The sequence below is a fragment of the Hemitrygon akajei genome, chromosome 8 (assembly GCF_048418815.1).
Source record: "Hemitrygon akajei chromosome 8, sHemAka1.3, whole genome shotgun sequence".
In the NCBI taxonomy this organism is placed as follows: domain Eukaryota; kingdom Metazoa; phylum Chordata; class Chondrichthyes; order Myliobatiformes; family Dasyatidae; genus Hemitrygon; species Hemitrygon akajei.
The window spans coordinates 27,267,613-27,287,370 of NC_133131.1; the positions used below are offsets into that span (position 1 = coordinate 27,267,613).

At 41.1% G+C, this 19,758-nt stretch overlaps 1 protein-coding gene across 1 annotated transcript in view; it reads left to right on the forward strand.

The window, feature by feature from the left end:
• Positions 1–19,526, forward strand: part of aifm4 (apoptosis inducing factor mitochondria associated 4) — a 53,841-nt gene extending 34,315 nt beyond the window's left edge. The window contains exons 15-19 of the mRNA XM_073053491.1: positions 1,630–1,747; positions 5,926–6,024; positions 13,994–14,069; positions 14,180–14,284; positions 18,161–19,526. Of these exons, the coding sequence (XP_072909592.1) occupies positions 1,630–1,747; positions 5,926–6,024; positions 13,994–14,069; positions 14,180–14,284; positions 18,161–18,194 (432 nt within the window). The 3' untranslated portion in view covers positions 18,195–19,526. The remainder of the gene's footprint in view (positions 1–1,629; positions 1,748–5,925; positions 6,025–13,993; positions 14,070–14,179; positions 14,285–18,160) is intronic.
• The last annotated feature ends 232 nt before the right edge of the window (positions 19,527–19,758 follow it).

Genomic DNA, 19,758 nt, shown 5'->3' on the forward strand with positions numbered 1-19,758 from the left:
ACTGGATTGCTTTGCAAATGGCTTAACATAGTTACACGGAGCCAATGCCGTTCTACTGTGCAGGTACCGTTCTATGATTCTGTATTGCACAATGGTGTTGTAATGGCCCAGGACTCCTTAGACAGAAGCTTTCAAGCCAACAACCTCTACCAGCTAGAAGGACACGAGCAGCAAAACCATGGGAGCACCATCACCTGAAATTTGCCTTCCCAGTCACACTCCATCTTGACCTGGAAGTACTGTACATCACTGTTCCTGGAACTTCCAAACAGTTTTGTGGTTATGTCAACAATGCCAACAAGGACTGCAGTGGTTCAAGATGACAGCTCTCCACCACATCCTTAAGGGCAGTTTGGGACAGACAGTTAAATGCTGGCTTATACTGCGAGGCCCACTTCCTCTTTACAATAAAAAAAAAGGTGGCAATAGGAGCGACAGATCAATGATTTATATTTCATGCTGAATTTAAGATAAGTTCATCACTCTCGGCGAAGGTCTAGTGCTGGTTTTAGATGATGTTGCAACATGACACTGGTTCCTCCATTAAACTGTGACTCAACGGGAGGCGTGTATAAGCTTTGAAATGACCCTGCAGTGATGTCCTTAAGTTGTGCCTGGTCACTTTGTAATTCATTAAGAACATGCCAGACCACACCCACACTGAGCTCTTTATAAAATTAATAATGTAAATATGGGTATATCTACTCCAGTAGCTTGGCATTTGACTAATCACTCAAGTGTAACCTAATCAAATTACCAATGTGGATCTGTTCTGTGGGTCTACATTTGCAGCTGAGCATGTTAGTGTAACGTGTACGGCAAAGCAAGATCACTGCTAAAAATACTTGTTTAGTAATAACCAGAAGGTTTTCTGTGTTTGTTTTTATCTATTGACTGCCCTGCTAGCTAAACAGCTCTATCCATTCCTGTGTAAGCATCTTTTTAGTGTCACCTTCAACTTAATTCAAAACTTTGAATGCTGTCAGTTCTAAATTCTGAAGGGCCTGTTTCACACCATCTGGTTGAAATGAAATGCTTTGCAATTAAAATTGCATTACTTCTCATTGTAGTGATGCCTCTTGAGTCCAGTTACATTCATTCCATATGCCAGTCTCCCACCCATAAGACCATAAGTTATAGGAGCAGAATTAGGCCATTTGGCCCATTGAGTCTGCTCCGTCATATCATTGTGGCTGATCCATCTTCCCTCTCTGCCCCAATCTCCCACCTTCTCCCCATATCCCTTCATGCCCTCACTAATCAAGAATCCATCAACCTCCACCTTAAATATACCCTGTGATCTGGCCTCCACAGCCCCCTGTGACAACGAATTCCACAGATGCACCACTCTCTGGCTAAAGAAATTCCTCCTCATCTCCGTTCTAAATGGACATCCCTCTATTCTGAGGCTGGGTCCTCTGGTCTTCCCCAACTCATGGTGGTTTAAAAAAAAATTGTGCAATAAAAAAAAAATTGGCTTCACTGCATTTTGTTTGGGATTAAGAGAAATGTGACTGATGTGGAAACTGAATTGCACGGTGTTTTAGGGCAGGTTTTAAACGATGCTGGAATTTGAAATTTTGCCAGGCGAGTGATTGCTTTCATTTTTGTTTTGGCTCTCTGTTTCAGAACATGCAGACCAGTAATCCTAGAGTGTTTGCAGCTGGGGACATTACTTCATTTCCACTACCACTGAAAAATAATGAAAATGTGACCATTCGTCATTGGCAAGTGGCTCATTCACAAGGTACTTTGAGCTGCCCTTTTGAGAATTGTGGTTGTACAAATTGCAATGATAAGGGACAACCATTTTTATTCATTGCTTTCTTGGAGGGTGGCCAGTTCATTTGCTTGTAGAGCTGCTGTCTTAAGTCACAGAATTCACAGCTGACTTTTAACATGCGCTCTATTTTTTCTGTCCAGCTGGTTTTTGATGGAAGCCATAGTCATCCAGCATTGAAGCTGGTCTTTCTGCCCACTACGTCCATGCCAAGTATCTATCTAAACTAGTCCCATTTCCCAGCACATTGTCTTCTTAGTTATGGTATTTCAAGTGCTTTTCTAAACACTTCTTATTGCTGTGAGAGTATCTGCTGTTACGTATTCAGGCAACAATAAATATATATGAGTTAGGCAAGGGTTTTTATAACCAATAACACGTTTATTAAACACTGAAAACAAACCCCCCAAAAGTAAACAAACACTAGCGTAACCGGAAATCAGCTGCTGTGCGGCAGATTCACAGTTCTTAATAGCGTTGCAGTTCAAACAGTTCTTAAAGCGGTATCGAAAAAAACCAGTTCTTTAAAGTGGTATGCCGAAAGTTCAAAAGCTCACAGTCCATTTAAAAGGAGAGACTTTTTAAGGCGATTTAAATTCTCTTCCACGTCGTTGTCCTTCGATCCCCGGCGTCGAACTCTTCCCACGTCGAATTTTTATGAAACGTAATGGTTTAATGGCACTAACCTCTTCTTCCACACTCTGTCCTCAATCTCCCGCTATCCCAGCGGAGATTAACATGAGAACAGTCAACAAAATCCTTCCGAATGAGGATCAAATAAGGTCGAAACCAATCCACCGTCGAAAATCGATTCTCCTCGATCTTTATCTTCCAAATTCTTATCTTCACTCTCCACCAGCAAAGAAACTACTGGCAATGACCTTTTAAACTTTAGGCATTATATAAAACTTCATTTTTCAACTAAACTGCGTCATCACATTAAATCACGCAGTGACATGAAGTCAGCTTGGCAAATCCAGCCACGAATTGCCCCTCCCCACAGGGTGGGTCTTCCTTTTATAACCTGTAAAAAAAAAAAACCTGTCACATGACCTCTACTGGCAGGAAAATGACGTCACTCCACCATCACAAGACCATTACCTCAAGTCCAGTATAGCTTCAACCCCAGTCACGTGACAAGGGTACCACTGTCACGTGTCACGGGTACGTAACACTGCCCACACCATACTCTCAGATAGTGCAGATATTCTTTCTAAAATCCCCACTAAATCTCCTACTCCTGACTTTCAACCTATGACTAGACTTATGCTGAGGGCAAAATTTATCAATGCCTCCCCTATCAATGAATTGAATTGAATTGACTTTGTTATTTACATCCTTCATATATATGAGGAGTAAAAATCTTTACGTTCTGTCTCTGTCTAAGTGTGCAATTTATAGTAATTTATAATAAATAGTTCATATAATAGGATAGTCAATATAACATAGAAATACTGTTGTGTCAGCGTGAGTTCATCAGCCTGATGGCCTGGTGGAAGAAGCTGTCCCGGAGCCTGTTGGTCCTGGCTTTTATGCTGTGGTACCGTTTCCCAGATGCTATCAGCTGGAATAGTTTGTGGTTGGGGTGACTCGGGTCCTTTTTACACATCTGTCTTTGTAAATGTCCTTAATAGTGGGAAGTTCAGAGTCAGAATCAGGTTTATTATCACCGGGATGTGACGTGAAATTTGTTAACTTAGCAGCAGCAGTTCAATGCAATACATAATCTAGCAGAGAGAATTAAAAATAATAATAACAAATAAAATTTTAAAATAATAATAAATAAACAAGTAAATCAATTACATATATTGAATAGGTTTAAAAAAAGTGTAAGAACAGAAATACTGTATATTAAAAAAAGTGAGGTAGTGTCCAAAGATTCAATGCCCATTTAGGAATTGGATGGGAGAGAGGAAGAAGCCGTTCCTGAATCACTGAGTGTGTGTCTTCAGGCTTCTGTACCTCCTGCCTGATGGTAACAGTGAGAAAAGGGCATGCTCTGGGTGCTGGAGGCTCTTAATAATGGACACTGCCTTTCTGAGACACTGCTTCCTAAAGATGTTTTGGGTACTTTGTAGGCTAGTACCCAAGATGGAGCTGACTAGATTTACAATCTTCTGCAGCTTCTTTCAGTTCTGTGCAGCAGCCCCTCCTTACCAGACAGTGAGTTTGTCAGAATGCTCTCCACAGTACAACTATAGAAGTTTTTGAGTGTATTTGTTGACATGCCAAATCTCTTCAAACTCCTAATAAAGTATAGCCACTGTCGTGCCCTCTTTATAACTACATCAATCTGTAGTTCACATCAACAGATGTACTGGGCTGTCCACATCACTCTCTGCAGTGTACTGTGATTAGGTAAAGTACAGTTCACATACCAGGCAGTGATGCAGCCAGTCAGGATGCTCTCAGTTGTGCCCCTATAGAAAGTTATCGGGATTTGGGGACCCACACCAAACTTCTCCAACTATTTGAGGTGAAAGAGGCACTGTTGTGCCTTTTTCACCACACACCCAGTATGTACAGACCACGTGAGATCCTCAGTGATGTTCATGCCGAGGAACTTAAAGCTGTTCACCCTCTCAACCCCAGGTCCATTGATGTTAATAGGGGCTAGACTGTCTCCGTTCCTCCTGTAGTTCACAACCAGATCCTTTGATTTTGCAACATTGAAGATGAGGTTGTTTTCTGGACACCACTGTGTCAGGGTGATGACTTCTCTGTAGGCTGCCTCATTATTATTTGAGATTAGGCCAATCAGTGTAGTGTCGTCAGCAAATTTAATTAGCAGATTGGAGCTGTGGGTGGCGACGCAGTCACGGGCACACAGAGTGTAAAGGAGGGGGCTTAGTACCCAGCTCTGTGGTGCACCTGTGTTGATGGTCAGAGGAGCAGAGGTGAGGGAGTCCACTCTTACCACCTGCTGGCGATCTGACAGGAAGTCTAGGATCTAGCTACACAAGGCAGAGTGAAGGCTGAGGTCTCTGAGCTTCTTGTCGAGCCTGGAGGGAATTATGGTGTTGAATGCTGAACTGCAGTCGAAGAACAGCATTTTCACATAAGCGTCCCTTTTCCCCAGATGTCTAAGGATGGTGTGTAGAGCTGTGGCTATTGCATCATCTGTTGATCAGTTGTGTCGATAGGTGAATTGTAGGGGGTCCATTGTGGGTGGTAGCATGTTGCAGATGTAGTCCTTGACCAGCCTGTCAAAGCATTTGCTTATTATTGAAGTGAGTGACAGGACGCCAATCATTCAGTCATGTTACCTTGGTCTTTTTAGGTACAGGAATAATGATGGATGTTTTGAAGCAGGAGGGCACTCTGCACTGGGAGAGGGAGAGATTAAAAATGTCTGTAAACACACCTGCCAGTTGTGCCGCACACACTCTGAGTAACCGTGCTGGGATGCTGTCTGGTCCCGCAGCCTTGCGACTGTCCCAATGCACTCCATAATTCTGTATACATCCCTCAGCCTTCTTCACTTCAAAGAAAACTCATCCAGCCTCTCCATAACTGAACCGGTCCTCCCCAGACAACATCTAAATGAATCTTCTCTACAACCCCTTCGCTATAATCCCATCATCCCAGAACTGCATGAAGTACTCCGACTGTGACCTAAGTAATGATTTATAAAATTGTATAATAACCTCCCTGCTCTTAGATTCTTTACCCTGACTAATGAAAGCAACTACCTTTTACACTGACTTTAACTTTCTGTTCTGCCTCCTTCAGGGATTCTTGGACATATGCATCAAGGCCCCACTGTCCCTTAGTACTTGCTAACCTTAATATTCACCCCAAATATATTATCTCATATACTTTAGGTGTGCCTTCTTTTTCACATTGGTTCTTTTCAGTATTTGTTTATGTATAATTATTCATAAATTCTATTGTACTTTTTCCCTGTAAACACCTGTGAGAAAATGACTCTCAATATGGTAACGTACATACTTCGATAATAAATTTACTTTGAACTTCGGTTTGTGACTGTGACTCTGGTTCTGAGATCCTTCGCCAGGGAAGACAATTTTGTATCTACCATGTCAAATGCTGTGAGGATTTTGCCTCCAGCCATACATGTTATATGGTATTCTTGTTTATAAAATCGGAAAATGTAAATATCTGTTTTTTTTTGTACTCTTAAGGTCACGTGGCTGCGCTGAGCATGCTGAAGAAAAAGGCTGCCTTTAAGTCCGTGCCATACTTCTGGTCAGCCATTTCAGAAAGCAGTGTTCGATATGCAGGTAATGATGACCTAATGCATCATTGTGGGGGAAATGGACCAAAATGCATTTGGACTCGCTCCATTCAGGCCCTGCCAGTCAAAAGCCTAGCTCATTGTGGAAGTAACAATACCTTAGAACAAAGAACATAGAACAGTACAACACAGGGCTTAAAGTGATACAAAATGTGATTGGGCTCTCATTTTCACCATGCCCAACTGCCTGGCCTTTCACTGAACTGGTATTAGTACGTGAGACAAAAGGAATAGACAATCATGACAATCTGCAAACGTGTTAATATGATTTGGCATAAACTGATATGTACTGGTTTTAAACCAGATGCTACACTTGGGTTTAAACTAGCCTACAAACTACTCAAATTATTTGTCACCAGCCTCGATGGAGATCTAATTAACCAGCCCAGGAAAAAAGTCATATTCGCCTAAATTTAACTAAATGTAGAACACATACTGAGTTCCTCTCCTCTTCTACTTTGAATTCTTTAGAAAGATAGGTGTTTCTGTGGAACCGAATCTTCCTGCTCTTGAAATGTACCTCAGGGTTTAAAGAGATCCAATAAATCTTCAGTAGGGCCACCACAGTAGTAAAATGGTTAGCACATTGATTCATAGCACATCAGCTCTGAGATCGGGGTTCAAACCCCGCTGCTACTGTACATTTGCCTTGAGACTACAGGGGTTTCCTCCAGCTGTTCCTTTATTCCTCCCACATTCCAAAGATGCCCAGGTTAGAGTTAGTAAATTGTGGGCTTGCTATGTTGGCAACACGTGCAGGCTGTCCCCCTTCCCCCAACCCCAGCATATCCCTAATGCAGACAACACAGTTCAAGTTCAGTTTGTTGTCATTCAACCATACACAAGCACACTGCCAAACGAAACAACGTTCCTCCGGACAATGGTGCACAGCACAACTTCATGCAACACATGAAGGGATATTGCCACAAATAAATTAACAAATAATGAGGTGCATTTACAACACAAGTTAAAACGTGAAGAGTATAGCACTATTGGCACTTCATATGTGATGAGACCTAGGTGACGGCAGGGAGTTCGGTAGCCTCACAGCCTGGGGGAAAGAAGCTGTTTTCCCTCCTAACGGTTCTTGTCCTAATGTTATTGTATGTCCTGCCTGATGGTAGGGGGTCAAAGATATTGTTGAACTGATGGGATGGATCATTGACAATGCTAAGGGCCCTGCATATACAGTATAGCGCTCCTTGTAAATATCTCTGATGGTTGGAAGAGAGACTCTGACGATCCTCTCAGCAGTTCTTGCAGTCCTTTGTAGGAATTTGCAGTCAGATGCCTTTCAATTCCCGTCCCAGATGGTGATGCAGGTGTCAGGGCACTCTCGATGGTACTCCTATAATTCGTTAGAACGGCGGGGTGGGGGAATCCTCGCTCACCCACAGTATTTCTCTTCAGGAACTAGAGATGGTGCTGTGCTTTCTTGATCGAAGAAGTGGTGTTTGAGGGGCCAGGTGAGATGGCCACTCCCAGAAATTTGGTACTCCTAACAATCTCAATGGAGGAGCAGTTCATGTGCATTAAGGACTGGTCAGCCTGCACCTTCCCAAAGTCCACACACGTCCCTTTTGTATTATCCATGTGTGCTCTCGATATTCTCCGAACCACTCTACCTCCTCTCTGAATGCCGTCGCATCGTAATTGTTTGTGAGGCCAGCCACTTGTGTTATCAGTGAGCTTGATGATTTGGTTTTAGCCGGATTCAGCAATACAGTCATGCATCAGCAGCATGAACTTTTATGGCTGAAGAAGTTTGACATGAGTCACCAAATCCTCAGGACTTGCTCAGGAGAGCATCCTGACTGGCTGTGTCATCGCCTGGTATGGGAACTGTACTAACCACAATCGCAGGGCACTGCAGAGTGGTGTGGACAGCCCAGTGCATCCGTGTATGTGAACTTCCTTCTAATCAGAACACTTACAGCAACAGGTGCGTCAAAGGGGCCCGGAGGATTATCAGGGACTCCAGCCACTCCAACCACAAACTGTTTCAGCTGCTACCATCCAGGAGATGGTACTGCAGCATTTAAGGCCAGGACCAATAGGCTCCGGGACAGCTTCTTCCACCAGGCCATCAGATTTATTAATACTCATTGATCTGATTGTGTATCTGACTGTACATAATCTGATTGTGCATCCGACTGTAATACACGTATACGAAACAATTATGTACACAATCTTTGTGTTTGGGCAATATCTTCTCATATTTCCCCTCTTTATTGTTTGTACATTGCAATGGAGATACAACATAAAGATCTTTACTCCCTTGGATGTAAGAAATAAAATAAATAAATATACCTCTTCCGAATTACACTCATTGCAATCTGCAACCTGTAATTTTCTATTAAGCAACGTACTTTTGAACCATCTTAAAGAACTAGCGATTTCATCATCTTCTGAAGGACTCAGTGGACTTGACTCTCAAGCATGCAGGTACAGCTCCTTCCAGCAGATGAAGTTACACCATCACAGGTGGAAGAGTGGGAGGAGGGGAGGACTCTTAAGTCAAGCTGAAACACAAAGCAATGGAAGTTCCTCTACCCAGCCTCTTGTCTGCAATTGTACAGTTGCTGGAGAAAAAGATTGAGGACTTAACGGCAAGATTAGTGTATTGGAGGGAGAGATGAGGAATTGATGCATTCTGTGTTTCATGGAGACATGGCTCACTCTGAACATGCCAGATTCAGCAGTCAGAGCTGAGGGCTTCTTGATACACAGGATGGACAGAACTGCTGATTCGGAGAAGGCAGAGGTGGCGGTGTGTGTTTCATGATAAACTCTCTGTAGTGCTCAGATGTGGCAGTCTTGTTGCACTGTTGTTCCCCTCACCTGGAACATTTAATGATTAAGTACCGACCACTCTACTTGCAAAGAGAGTTCTCCTCCGTGATCTTGACTGCAACTTACATACCACCAAAAGCTGATATTACTCAGGCACCCAAGAATTAAATGCTGCCTTCACCAAACAAGGCAATGACACAGCCAGTCAGGATGCACTCGATTGTGCTCCTGTGTAAAGTTCTGAAGATCTGGGGACTCAATGCATTTCAAATCATGGTCAGGGACTTCAATCAGGCTTGTTTGAAGAAATCTATGCCCAATTATCATCTGCATATAACTTGAAGCTCCAGTGGTTCCAACACACTCGATTTCTGCTATTATATGATTAAAAGTGCCTAGAGTTCTATTCCTGGACCACAGTTTGGGAAATCAATCACTTGACTGTACTTCTCCTACATGCATGTAGGCAGAAGCTACAGAGCAAAGCTCCAGAGATAGGGACAACAAAGAGGTGTCACAGGAGGCAGAGGAACAGATACAAGATTGCTTCACGTTGGTGGACTGGGTCGTGTTCAAACACACATCAGAGGATCTGAATGAATACACCAGTGTTGTCGCAGACTTTATTAAAAGAGTCCTAGCTGAGTTTGTCTCCACAAAATCATTTAGAATCTTCCTCAAGCAGAGCCCTGGATGAACTATGAGATCCGCCTTCTGCTGACGACAAGATCAGTGGCATTCAGTACTGCCCATCAAGTAAGATGCAAGAAGTCCAGGTACAAGCTCCGGAAAGCTATCTCATGTGCAAAGTGGCAATTAGGATCAAACTTGAGCTACTGGAGCATGCTCAACAGCTGTGGCAGGGCTTGAATGCTATTACCTCTTACAGAGTGAAACCAGGCAACATAGGCGACAATAAAGCTTCGCTCCCAGATCAGCCCAGTGCCTTCTGTGACCATCAAAACATGGTGGAACCATACAACCCCCGTTGGCCCTGTGATTCCAGTCCCTGAGACCAATGTACGAGCGCCTTCCGGAGGCTGAACCCACGGCAAGCATCCGAGTCAGATGGGGTACCTGGCCGAGTACTAAAGACCTATGCTGATCAACCGACTGGAATGTTCATCGATTATCTTTAACCTCTTGCTTTGGCATCTGAGGTACCCATCTACTTCAAGCAGGCTTCAATTATAACGGTGTCTAGAAGAACCTCAATGACTATTGCCCAGTAGCACTTACATCTACTGTGATGAAGTGCTTTGAAACATATTCCTCAATCCTGGAACATCTGGACAGTAAAGATGCATACATCGGGATGCTCTTTATCAGCTACAGCTCGGCATTTGGCACTATCATCGCCTCAAAACTAATCAATACAATTCAAGACCTTGGCCTCAATATCTCCTTGTGCAATTGGATCCTTGTATTTCGGATGTTGCTACATTGATAACTGCATTGGTGCTGCATCATGCACCCATACTGAGCTCCTCAAATTTCATCAACTTTGCCTCCAACTTCCATCCTGCCCTTAAATTCACTTGGTCAGTTTTTGATACCCCTCTCCCATTTCTCAAACTCTCTGGCTCTATCTTTGGAGACAATCTGTCCACTGATATCTTTTATAATCTCATCAACTCCCACAGCTATCATAACTCTACCTCTTCCCACCCTGTCTCCTATATAAATGCAATTCCATTTTTTCAGTTTCTTTGTATCTGCTGGATCTGTTCCCAGAATGATGGATTCCTCTTCAGAACATCAGATGTGTCCTTCTTCTTCAAAGAACAGGATTTACCTTCCTCAACATTGATGCTGCCCTTGCATGCATCTCCTCCATTTCTCACACACATGCCCTCACCCCATCTTCCTGCCACCTTAACAGGTATCAAGTTCCTTTTGTCCTCACCTACCATCCCTTGAGCCTCCATATCCATCATTCTCCACAGTTTGCACCATCTTCCACCATCTTCAACAGGATCCTACCATCAAGCACATTTTACCTCCCCCCTCCCCAACTCTCTGCTTTCCACAGGAATTGTTTCCTCTATGATTTTCTGTCCTTCACCACTAATCTTCCTTCTGACACTTACCCCTTCAAGTGAAAGAATTGCTGCGCCTACCCATTCACAACCTCCTTCAGCTCCATTCAGGAGTCCTTCCAGATGAGACAAGATTTCACCTGTAAATCTTTCAGGATTGTCCACTGTGTCTGATATTCCTGATATGGCCTTCTCTACACTGGTGAGACCTGATGTAGATTGGAGGACCGCTTTGTCGAGCTCCTTTGCTCCATCTACAAAAAGCAGCATTTCCCAGTGGCTAACCATTGTAATTCCAATTCCCATGTTGGTCCATCTACTGCCACAATGAGGCTACTTTCAGGTTGGAGGAGAAACACCTCATATTTTGCCTAGGTAGTGCACTCAGATGCAGCGGCTTCGGGGTCAACCACAGGCGTTACTGTATTTTTTGTAATCGCAGTGCCCTGCTGGACATTAATAACTTAAAATACTATGGGTCTACTCCTTCAACAAGTTGCTCATTGGCACAGAAACCGAAGGAGCTGGATTTGGAGTGGATTATGACGCTAACTACAACAGAGAGGTGTCGGTGCGTGAAGTTGGCATGTAGACTAATAGCAAGTGATCATCTCAGTCACTTCTCTTGTGATCACAAGAAAAGTTTGGATATTGGTGGTGAGGACTGCTGCAAGTCCCATTCATTGGTTTATTAGTGGACGGCGGGAGAGCTGCGCAGCCTCAGTCGTAGCGAAGACTGGCCCTCAAGCCATGTTGTCCCCTGTTCACAGCCACCCAAGGAGAGATGTCGGAGTTGGGGGCTGCACGGGAATGCTGGAGGCGGTGTGGTGTGGCATCCATGTTGGAGTCACTGCTGCCCCCTCCCCAGTGATCACTCAGCAGAAGACAAACTGTATTGTTCAACTGCTGACTGCTGCAACACTCATGGACTCAGGGACTTGGACTATATACTGTACTTTACTGCTGTCTTATATGCTATATGTATTTGTTATCTTATATGTGTCTGTTAGTCCTGTGTTTTCCACTTTGGCCCTGGAGTAACATCCTTTCATTTGGCTTTATTCATGGGTATTCATGCATGGTTGAATGCCAATTAAACATAACCTTGAACTTGAACTCCAACCTTATAGCATGAAAGTTGATTTCTTTAACTTCCAGTAATTTTTCCCATTCACCCTTCCCTCTTCTTTCATTCCCCACTCTGGCTCCCTTCTTACCTCTTCTCTTCTCCTCACCTGACTGTCACCTCCTCATGATGCCTCTCCTCTTTCCCTTTCTCCCATAGATCACTCTCCTTTCCTATCAGATTACTTGTTCTTCAGCCCTTTACCTTTTCCACCTATCACCTCTTAGCTTCTTACTTCATCCCCTCCCCCACCCACCTGGCTTCACCTATTATCTTCTGTACACTCCTTCACTTCCCTCCATCTTCTTATTCTGGCTTCTTCCCCTTTCTCTCCAGTCCTGATGAAGTGTCTCAGCCCAAAACATCGACTCTTTATTCATTTCCATAGATGCTCCTGAACTGCTGAGTTCCTCCAAGTAATTTGTGTGTGTGTTGCTGAGGATTTCCAGAATCTGCAGAATCTCTTGCGTTTATGATGAGCTAAAATTAATCTTTGAGATTAAAAGCCTTTTGTCAAATATTTGTATGGATTTTGCAACCTTTTTGTTTTTATTTTAGGTTTGAGGCACCTGCAAATTTTTTGTTTTCATTATTACTTTCATACTTATGAAATAAATGATTCTTTAGTTGATGTTCTTAATATTTATGGGCTGCCGGCAACGGTGGTGGAGGCGGATACAATAGGATCTTTCAAGAGACTTTTGGATAGGTACATGGAGCTTAGAAAAATAGAGGGCTATAGCTAAGCCTAGTAATTTCTGAGGTAGGGACATGTTCAGCACAACTTTGTGGGCCAAAGGGGGCTTGTATTGTGCTGTAGGTTTTCCACGTTTCTATCAACTTGCATCAATATTTCACATCGATGGTTGTGCAACCGTGACTGTGAAATATTGTGGTGTAGCAGTAAGTGCTGATTGTATAATGGATGATGTGCTACGTGGCTGAGTAATTTGCTAACAGTAATACGAACTGGTGTCAAATGTACGGGAACTATAAAAGTGGAACTCTATCCTTTCCGAGTGCATTGCTTTAGCAGAGGAAATGGTCACTAATTTCAAGCCTTGTACTTCATTTTTGGGTTTGTTTGCATGGAGAACAAATTGATTGATTAGTTTGGTCTCTGATCATACCTTCACTTCCACTTTTGTTCATGTTGTATTAAGTACAAATTCCTGTTTAAAATGTAGGATGAACTCTGAAATTGTGAATCTTTAGATTTCTTCAGTGAGCTGGAGAGACCGAATCATAACGAAGCCTGAAATGGGTGGATTGCTGGACTGTTTGGGAGTCTAGGGTTTTGAGGAATAGGCAAGTGTTGGAGTTGGGGCTGAAGTCAGAACTGCTCTGATCCTGTGGGAATAGCAGAGTCAGCTTGAGTAGTTTAGTAAACCAATCCTTCTCCCGTTTGTGTTGTTTTTATTGATGTTACTATATATCTAGCAGGTGTTGGGGGAGTCCGAGGGCCCACACTCGATGTTTTCAGAAACAGCTTCTTCCCCTCCGATTTATTAAAGGCCTATGAGTGCTATGTTGTTATTCATTTTTTGGTGGGGTTTATTTATTTATTTGTTATAACTTATAGTGATTTTATGCTTTTTCAGTGTACTACTGCTGCAAAACAAATTTCACATCATTTATGACATTGATAATAATTCTCATTCTGACTATAGTTTTCTAACTCTATTAAGCTGACACCACTCTCAAACACTAGCTGACATTGTATACTTTCTTTAAAAGTAATAAAGTTCATAGTCTCATCTGAATAATGTGTTATGCATAATTAAATTTCTATGGAATAATATTAATAGTAAGTACTTTATTGATCCCGAGTGGGAATCCTGGTCATATAAAAGTTTCACTTGAGATTCCTTTCAATTCTATGACATTTAATTTTGCATATTCAGTTGGTTGAGACATTCCTAATCAATTAGAGCATATATACCAATTACAATCATGCATTTAATTCTCCTGAAATTTACCCTTTTGTTTTCTGCCAGGATATGGAGTAGGCTATGAAGAAGTAATCATTCATGGCAATATGGATGAAATGAGATTTGTTGCATTCTATATCAAGTAAGTCTTCACCAAAAATCTATTTAAATAAGAAAAATACTTGCAGATTCTGTATTTTAAGAAACTGGAATTAAAGCATATAATTTGTAATATTTTGTTCAAATTATTAGAGAAGATACAGTCATTGCAGTTTGCAGTCTGAATTATGATCCTGTGGTTTCCCAAGTAGCTGAAGTTCTAGCCTCAGGAAAGACTATATCGAAGGAAGAAGCTAGGTATGTCTTTCTTAATATGTGAGTTTGATAAATTCTATGTTACCTCTCTGAACTTGATTTAAAAGTAAGTATAACGTGTGCCGCTGTTCTAAAGATTGGGCATAATCTGTAACTGTCCAACTCTAACATTTATGCTTCTGTAGAAGTCTGATTACATAAAAATATATAGATTTCACTTGCACATGAGCAGTAAATTCGTGTTTCATGTGTTGCAACCTTCGTTGTGTTAAGTGGAACATTGGAAATGTGTTCCTCGAATGTCAGAAATTAAAGTTACACTGGAAAGGACTAAGGCCAAAATTTTGTATCGCAATACCAGCTGTTCGATATCTTCTCCCTGCGAAACTGTCCATCAACTTTGGGAATTTCCAAATGAATGCAGAGATCCTGAAGTTGTGTTAAGATGTGTTTGCCAATTTTACTAACTGTGCTCTGACTCAATAAGGAACATGAGAGAATAGGAGCAGGATTATGCCTTCAGGCTTCAAGGCTGCCCCACCATTTAGTATGACCATGGCTGATCAATGCTGGCCTCAACATTTCTTCTATGCCATTTCTCAGTACCCTTCAAATTCACCATCCATCAAATAATTATCCATCTCCACTTTAAATATTTCCAGTGATCCAACTTTCCGAGATTAATTCCAGGGGTCCAATACCATCTGCTAGAAGAAATTTCTACATTTTGAATATCTGGCTCCTTATCTTATAGTTATATACCTCTGTTTGAAACTCTCCCACTGGTGGAAGCATGACAACATCTACCCTGTCAAGCAACACACACAAAATGCTGGTGGAATGCAGCAGGCTGGGCACCAGCATTTTGTTTGCGTTGCTTGAATTTCCAGCATCTGCAGATTTCCTCGTGTTTGCGTTTTTTAAAATCTACCCTGTCAAGCTCATTTAGGATCTTGTATATGTGAAGAAGATTACCCTTCACTATTCTAACCTCCATAGAATACAGAGTCAAATTATTTAGCCTCTCTTGGTAGGAAAATCTCTCACCCTTTTGGTCATGAGGGCAAAGTTGTGGAGTTTCACTCAAACACTTGCGTCAACGATTTCCCTGTTCTTTGCCTTGGTTCCTTGTACCTGTTGCTCTCCATTTCAAAATATCAGCCAATTAAAGACTTAATTATTCAAATTTGTCAGATGTTTAATTTTTTTAAAGTTCAATGTATTTGACATCTTTGACAACCATGTCATGTGGCTTACCCAGTTGTCAATGTTTTCCTACCACTTCTGCGGGCAGAATTTAACTTTAACTTGATGTTGCAACTCACTTAGAAATGAATCTTTGAATATATATTACTTAATATCAAATTCAACTCTTGATGAATGAACATTGCCTCCTCAGCCCAAACCTTTCTCAGAACTGACTGAAAATCCTAAAAATAGTCTGATAATCTAGATGAGAAACATTGATGAAAGAAATGAATTCATGGGGGACTAGAGATGATGGCAATCTCAAGTAGATCAGTGAAAACCTGATTAGGCAATCCTTTTTTTTTCAGAAATTAGTTGGAAGTTGAGCCATTTTATTTACTTTCCATTAATTCATGGGACCAAAAAAAATCAAACCACAAAAATTGGAATACCTAAAGTTAAAAGTAAAATGTATTATCAGAGTACATACATGTCAACATATACAACCTGAGATCTTTTTCCTGTGGCCATATCAGCAAATCTATAGAATAGTAGCTGTAAACAGGATTAGGGAAAGAGAAAGAACATAGAAGACAATAAATTGTGCAAATGCAAATATAAATAAATAACAATAAAATGGGAGCATGAAATAACAAGATAAAGAGTCCTTAAGTAGCGACAACACACACAAAATGCTGGTGGAACACAGCAGGCCAGGCAGCATCTATAGGGAGAAGCGCTGTCGACGTTTCGGCCCGAGACCCTTCGTCAGGACCCCATATAACCTGGTGCTTCATAACCAGATGACCCCAGGTTATATCACTGATGATGTGTCCCAGTGCATCCTAGGATGTATCACAGCTTCATAAAAATATCACGAGACTTTGTACGAGGCATTTTACAATTGCATTGTTTGGATTTCACTCTGTATTACACTAACATTACAAAGAAACGGCACCTCGCAGCTTTGGTGCCAGACTAGAAGTTTTTATTGGAGTCTAAGAGACTGGAGATCTGGAAACTCAAACAACAAACAACCTACCTGCTGAGTTCCTCCAGCAGATTTTTTGTTGCTATCCACATTTAGTTTGTGCTAATACTTCCCAGCATGGTTTTAATTTATTTTTTACATGCTACACAGTAGAATAATAAACTCTCAGGGAACCCAGTGTGTCTCAGGAAGTGAGAAATATAATAAGCTTTCAAAACCTTGGTTCCGACTGCACACATACCCATATTCCTGACCCCTGTTGTTCTGGACCTCATTCCTGGCTCTCACAGTTTACCTAGCCCACAATCCATCCCTTGGCCCCAGGCAAAACCCTGGACCTATGACACTGGCTGCAGAAAAGCCACAGGTGAAATGAACAACCTCTTTCACCTCAGTCAGCTGAAGAAGTTTGGTATGGGCCCCCAGATCCTAAGAACTTTCTACAGGGACACAGTTGAGAGCATCCTGACTGGCTGCATCTGTGCCTAGTATGGATAATCGCAGGACTCTGCAGATAGTGGTGCGGACAGCCCAGCGCATCTGTAGTTGTGAACTTCCCGTGATTCAAGGCATTTACAAGGACAGGTGTGTTGGATCATTGGGACTCAAGTCACCCCAACCACAATCTATTCCAGCTGCTACCTTCCAGGAAATGATACTGCATCATAAAAGCCAGGACCAACAGGTTCCCGGACAGCTTCTTCCACCAGGCCATCAGACTGATTAACTCACACTGATTTGAGTGTACTCTATGTTACATTGACTGTCCTACTTATTTATTATAAATTACTATGATTGCACATTTAGACAGAGACATAATTTTTACCCCTCATGTATGTGAAAGATATAAGAAGAAATAAAGTCAATTCAGTTCAATTCAAGTCAATTCACCATTGTGGATTCAATTAGAGACAGATCTAAATATGGCATTCAAAAAGTGGCTAAATCTGAAAGGAAAGATTTGCAATGTGGTGGAGAGGTTTTGGGGAAATGAGTTAAGTTCCTACATGGATCCAGTATAGATTCATCAGACCGAATGGCCTCTTTTTGTGCTGTAACCGTTTTGAGAGAGTTGGCTGACAGTTGACCATGATCTTTAATGATTTACTGCTCTACAGAAAAGACCCAGGCAAATTCTGTTCTAAATACTACCTTAAATTTCTGCAGTTTGTGCTTTCCCTGTGCAATTTTGCGTTGAATCGGTACCTGGGTGTGATATCACTCTTCAGAATGGAGGAGTGATCAGGTAAAGCATCAAGGTAATCAGAGAGAGAGAGAGGGGATTGGACTCTGACAGCAAAGTCCCATCAAAACCCCTGTGCATTTAAATAGATTGACAAAATGTACTTACTGTCAGAAATGTTTTACTGGAGATGTGTTGTCCTCACAGCTTTAACTCTGCATTCACCTGATGTGAAACCCATGTGCCGGAGTAGGAAAAGAGGAAAATTTTCTCTCTCTACTTCTAAACTTCCCGAAATTTTCACTTTATCTTGTTCCTACTGCTTTTGAGATACTCAGTTGTGGCCAGATGGGCTAATTGGATTGGTGTTTGATTCTTTTCTGAATGTACCACCTTCACCATATATACATTGTCACTTTGTGTAGACTTGCAAGTTCAAATCTGTATGAAAATCATCACTGTGCTCTACCATCCTGATTCACCTTCATTGTCCTGTAGTAATGATAATGCAGTTCAAGGTTCATTTGACTGAAATATTTATTTTACTTTCCAACAGCTCTGAGGATATGCCGTGGATTAAAAAGATCTGATGTTTTCCGTGCTTCAAGCAAAAATTTTGGAATTACATTTTAAAGGAAGTTTCCCAAAACTTAATTGATTTTTCTATTTGTTTTATGAACCTTTTATTTCAAAACATTTTATGTAAACTGGGAGAATACAATAATTAATTTCTATGATCTACAGTTAAATTTGATTACCATACCTAATATTTCTATATTTTTTAACCCGCCTAATAAAATGAAATGTGTTAGAATTACCATTATAATTGTTTTTTATAGGTATTCTCCTGATTTCTTTTTATTCCTGAAATTGATAAATGGTTATAGCACAACTGCTAGAAATTTGAATGAGTAATCCTCTGGTTAGCTGTAGATGCAGATAATGAGCACGTTATGGCATAATGTTCCAATAAACTGAGTTTATGGGGGTTGATAGTGGAGGAAACTTTGGATCTGTATTGGCGTTGAAAATATACAGTATACTCTAATATGCAAGCTGTTGCAGTGTTATGCAAACAAATCATATGAATATATTCTAAAAATATAAAGTCACATGTATCTCTGTACACATGATTTTCAGTGTTTTTCAAGTTAAGCCAGAATAAGCCACAGACATACAAGAATAATATTACTCTTTATTCTGTTTTGCCATGTATAGAGATAGCTGTAAAAATAATTTTTTAAAGACCCCGTTTTCATTTTTATATTCAATTCACAATTCTCCCGCTTGGTTTCAAGAAAATGCCGCCTCTCACACAAAATGCCAAATAATCCACAAAGCAGTACTCTACCAGTTGGATGAAGCTTCGATGCACATTGATGGAGTAATTCTGTTTTCTTCATTGAAATTAGAACTTTTGAAATATCTTTACTGAACAGCAGCAAGTAAATTTGATTGGAGTTATTCCTTTTAATGCACATTAACCATATCCAAGAACAAAGTCTGCATTTAGTACTTGCCTCGTTGCTGCACTAGTTGTCTTTGGAATGCTTGTTTTGCAAGTGATGTATAAATACCAATGGCCAAAACAGAACAAGTATGAAAGCCATCTCGGAAGTTGGCTATTTAGTTTATTCTTTCCAGCACTTATTTTTTTGCTTTGGACTGGCTTTCTTCAACTGATGCAGAACATTCTTCTTCTTGCAATCTATATATATATATACATAAAAATACACCACAAGTATCTTTTTTATTCTGAGCTTCCAAGCCATTCACACTACAACTATGTAACATTGACATAAGTTTTAATTTTTGATGAAAGAAGCAAACTTGCGCTATAGGATTTAGTCCAATTTCTGTATTCATGATTACGCTGTTTCTCTTTCTGCATTTCAATAAAACCATTCATAAAAGCAAAGCAATTCTCTCTGCCGACTCATTTACAATCTTAATGCTAAGTTTGAGTGCCCCCTAGTGTTAACACTTCATTCCCATTGTTTTGGAGTAACAGGGACAACTTGTTGGGGGCAAATTTTTGAATCTTTATTTTGCCACAGGAAGCAATTATATTATTTGGTATCACATTTTGGTCTCCATATTATGGTCAGGATGTGTTCAGATTGGAGATGGTGCAGAGAAGATTGATTCCGGGAC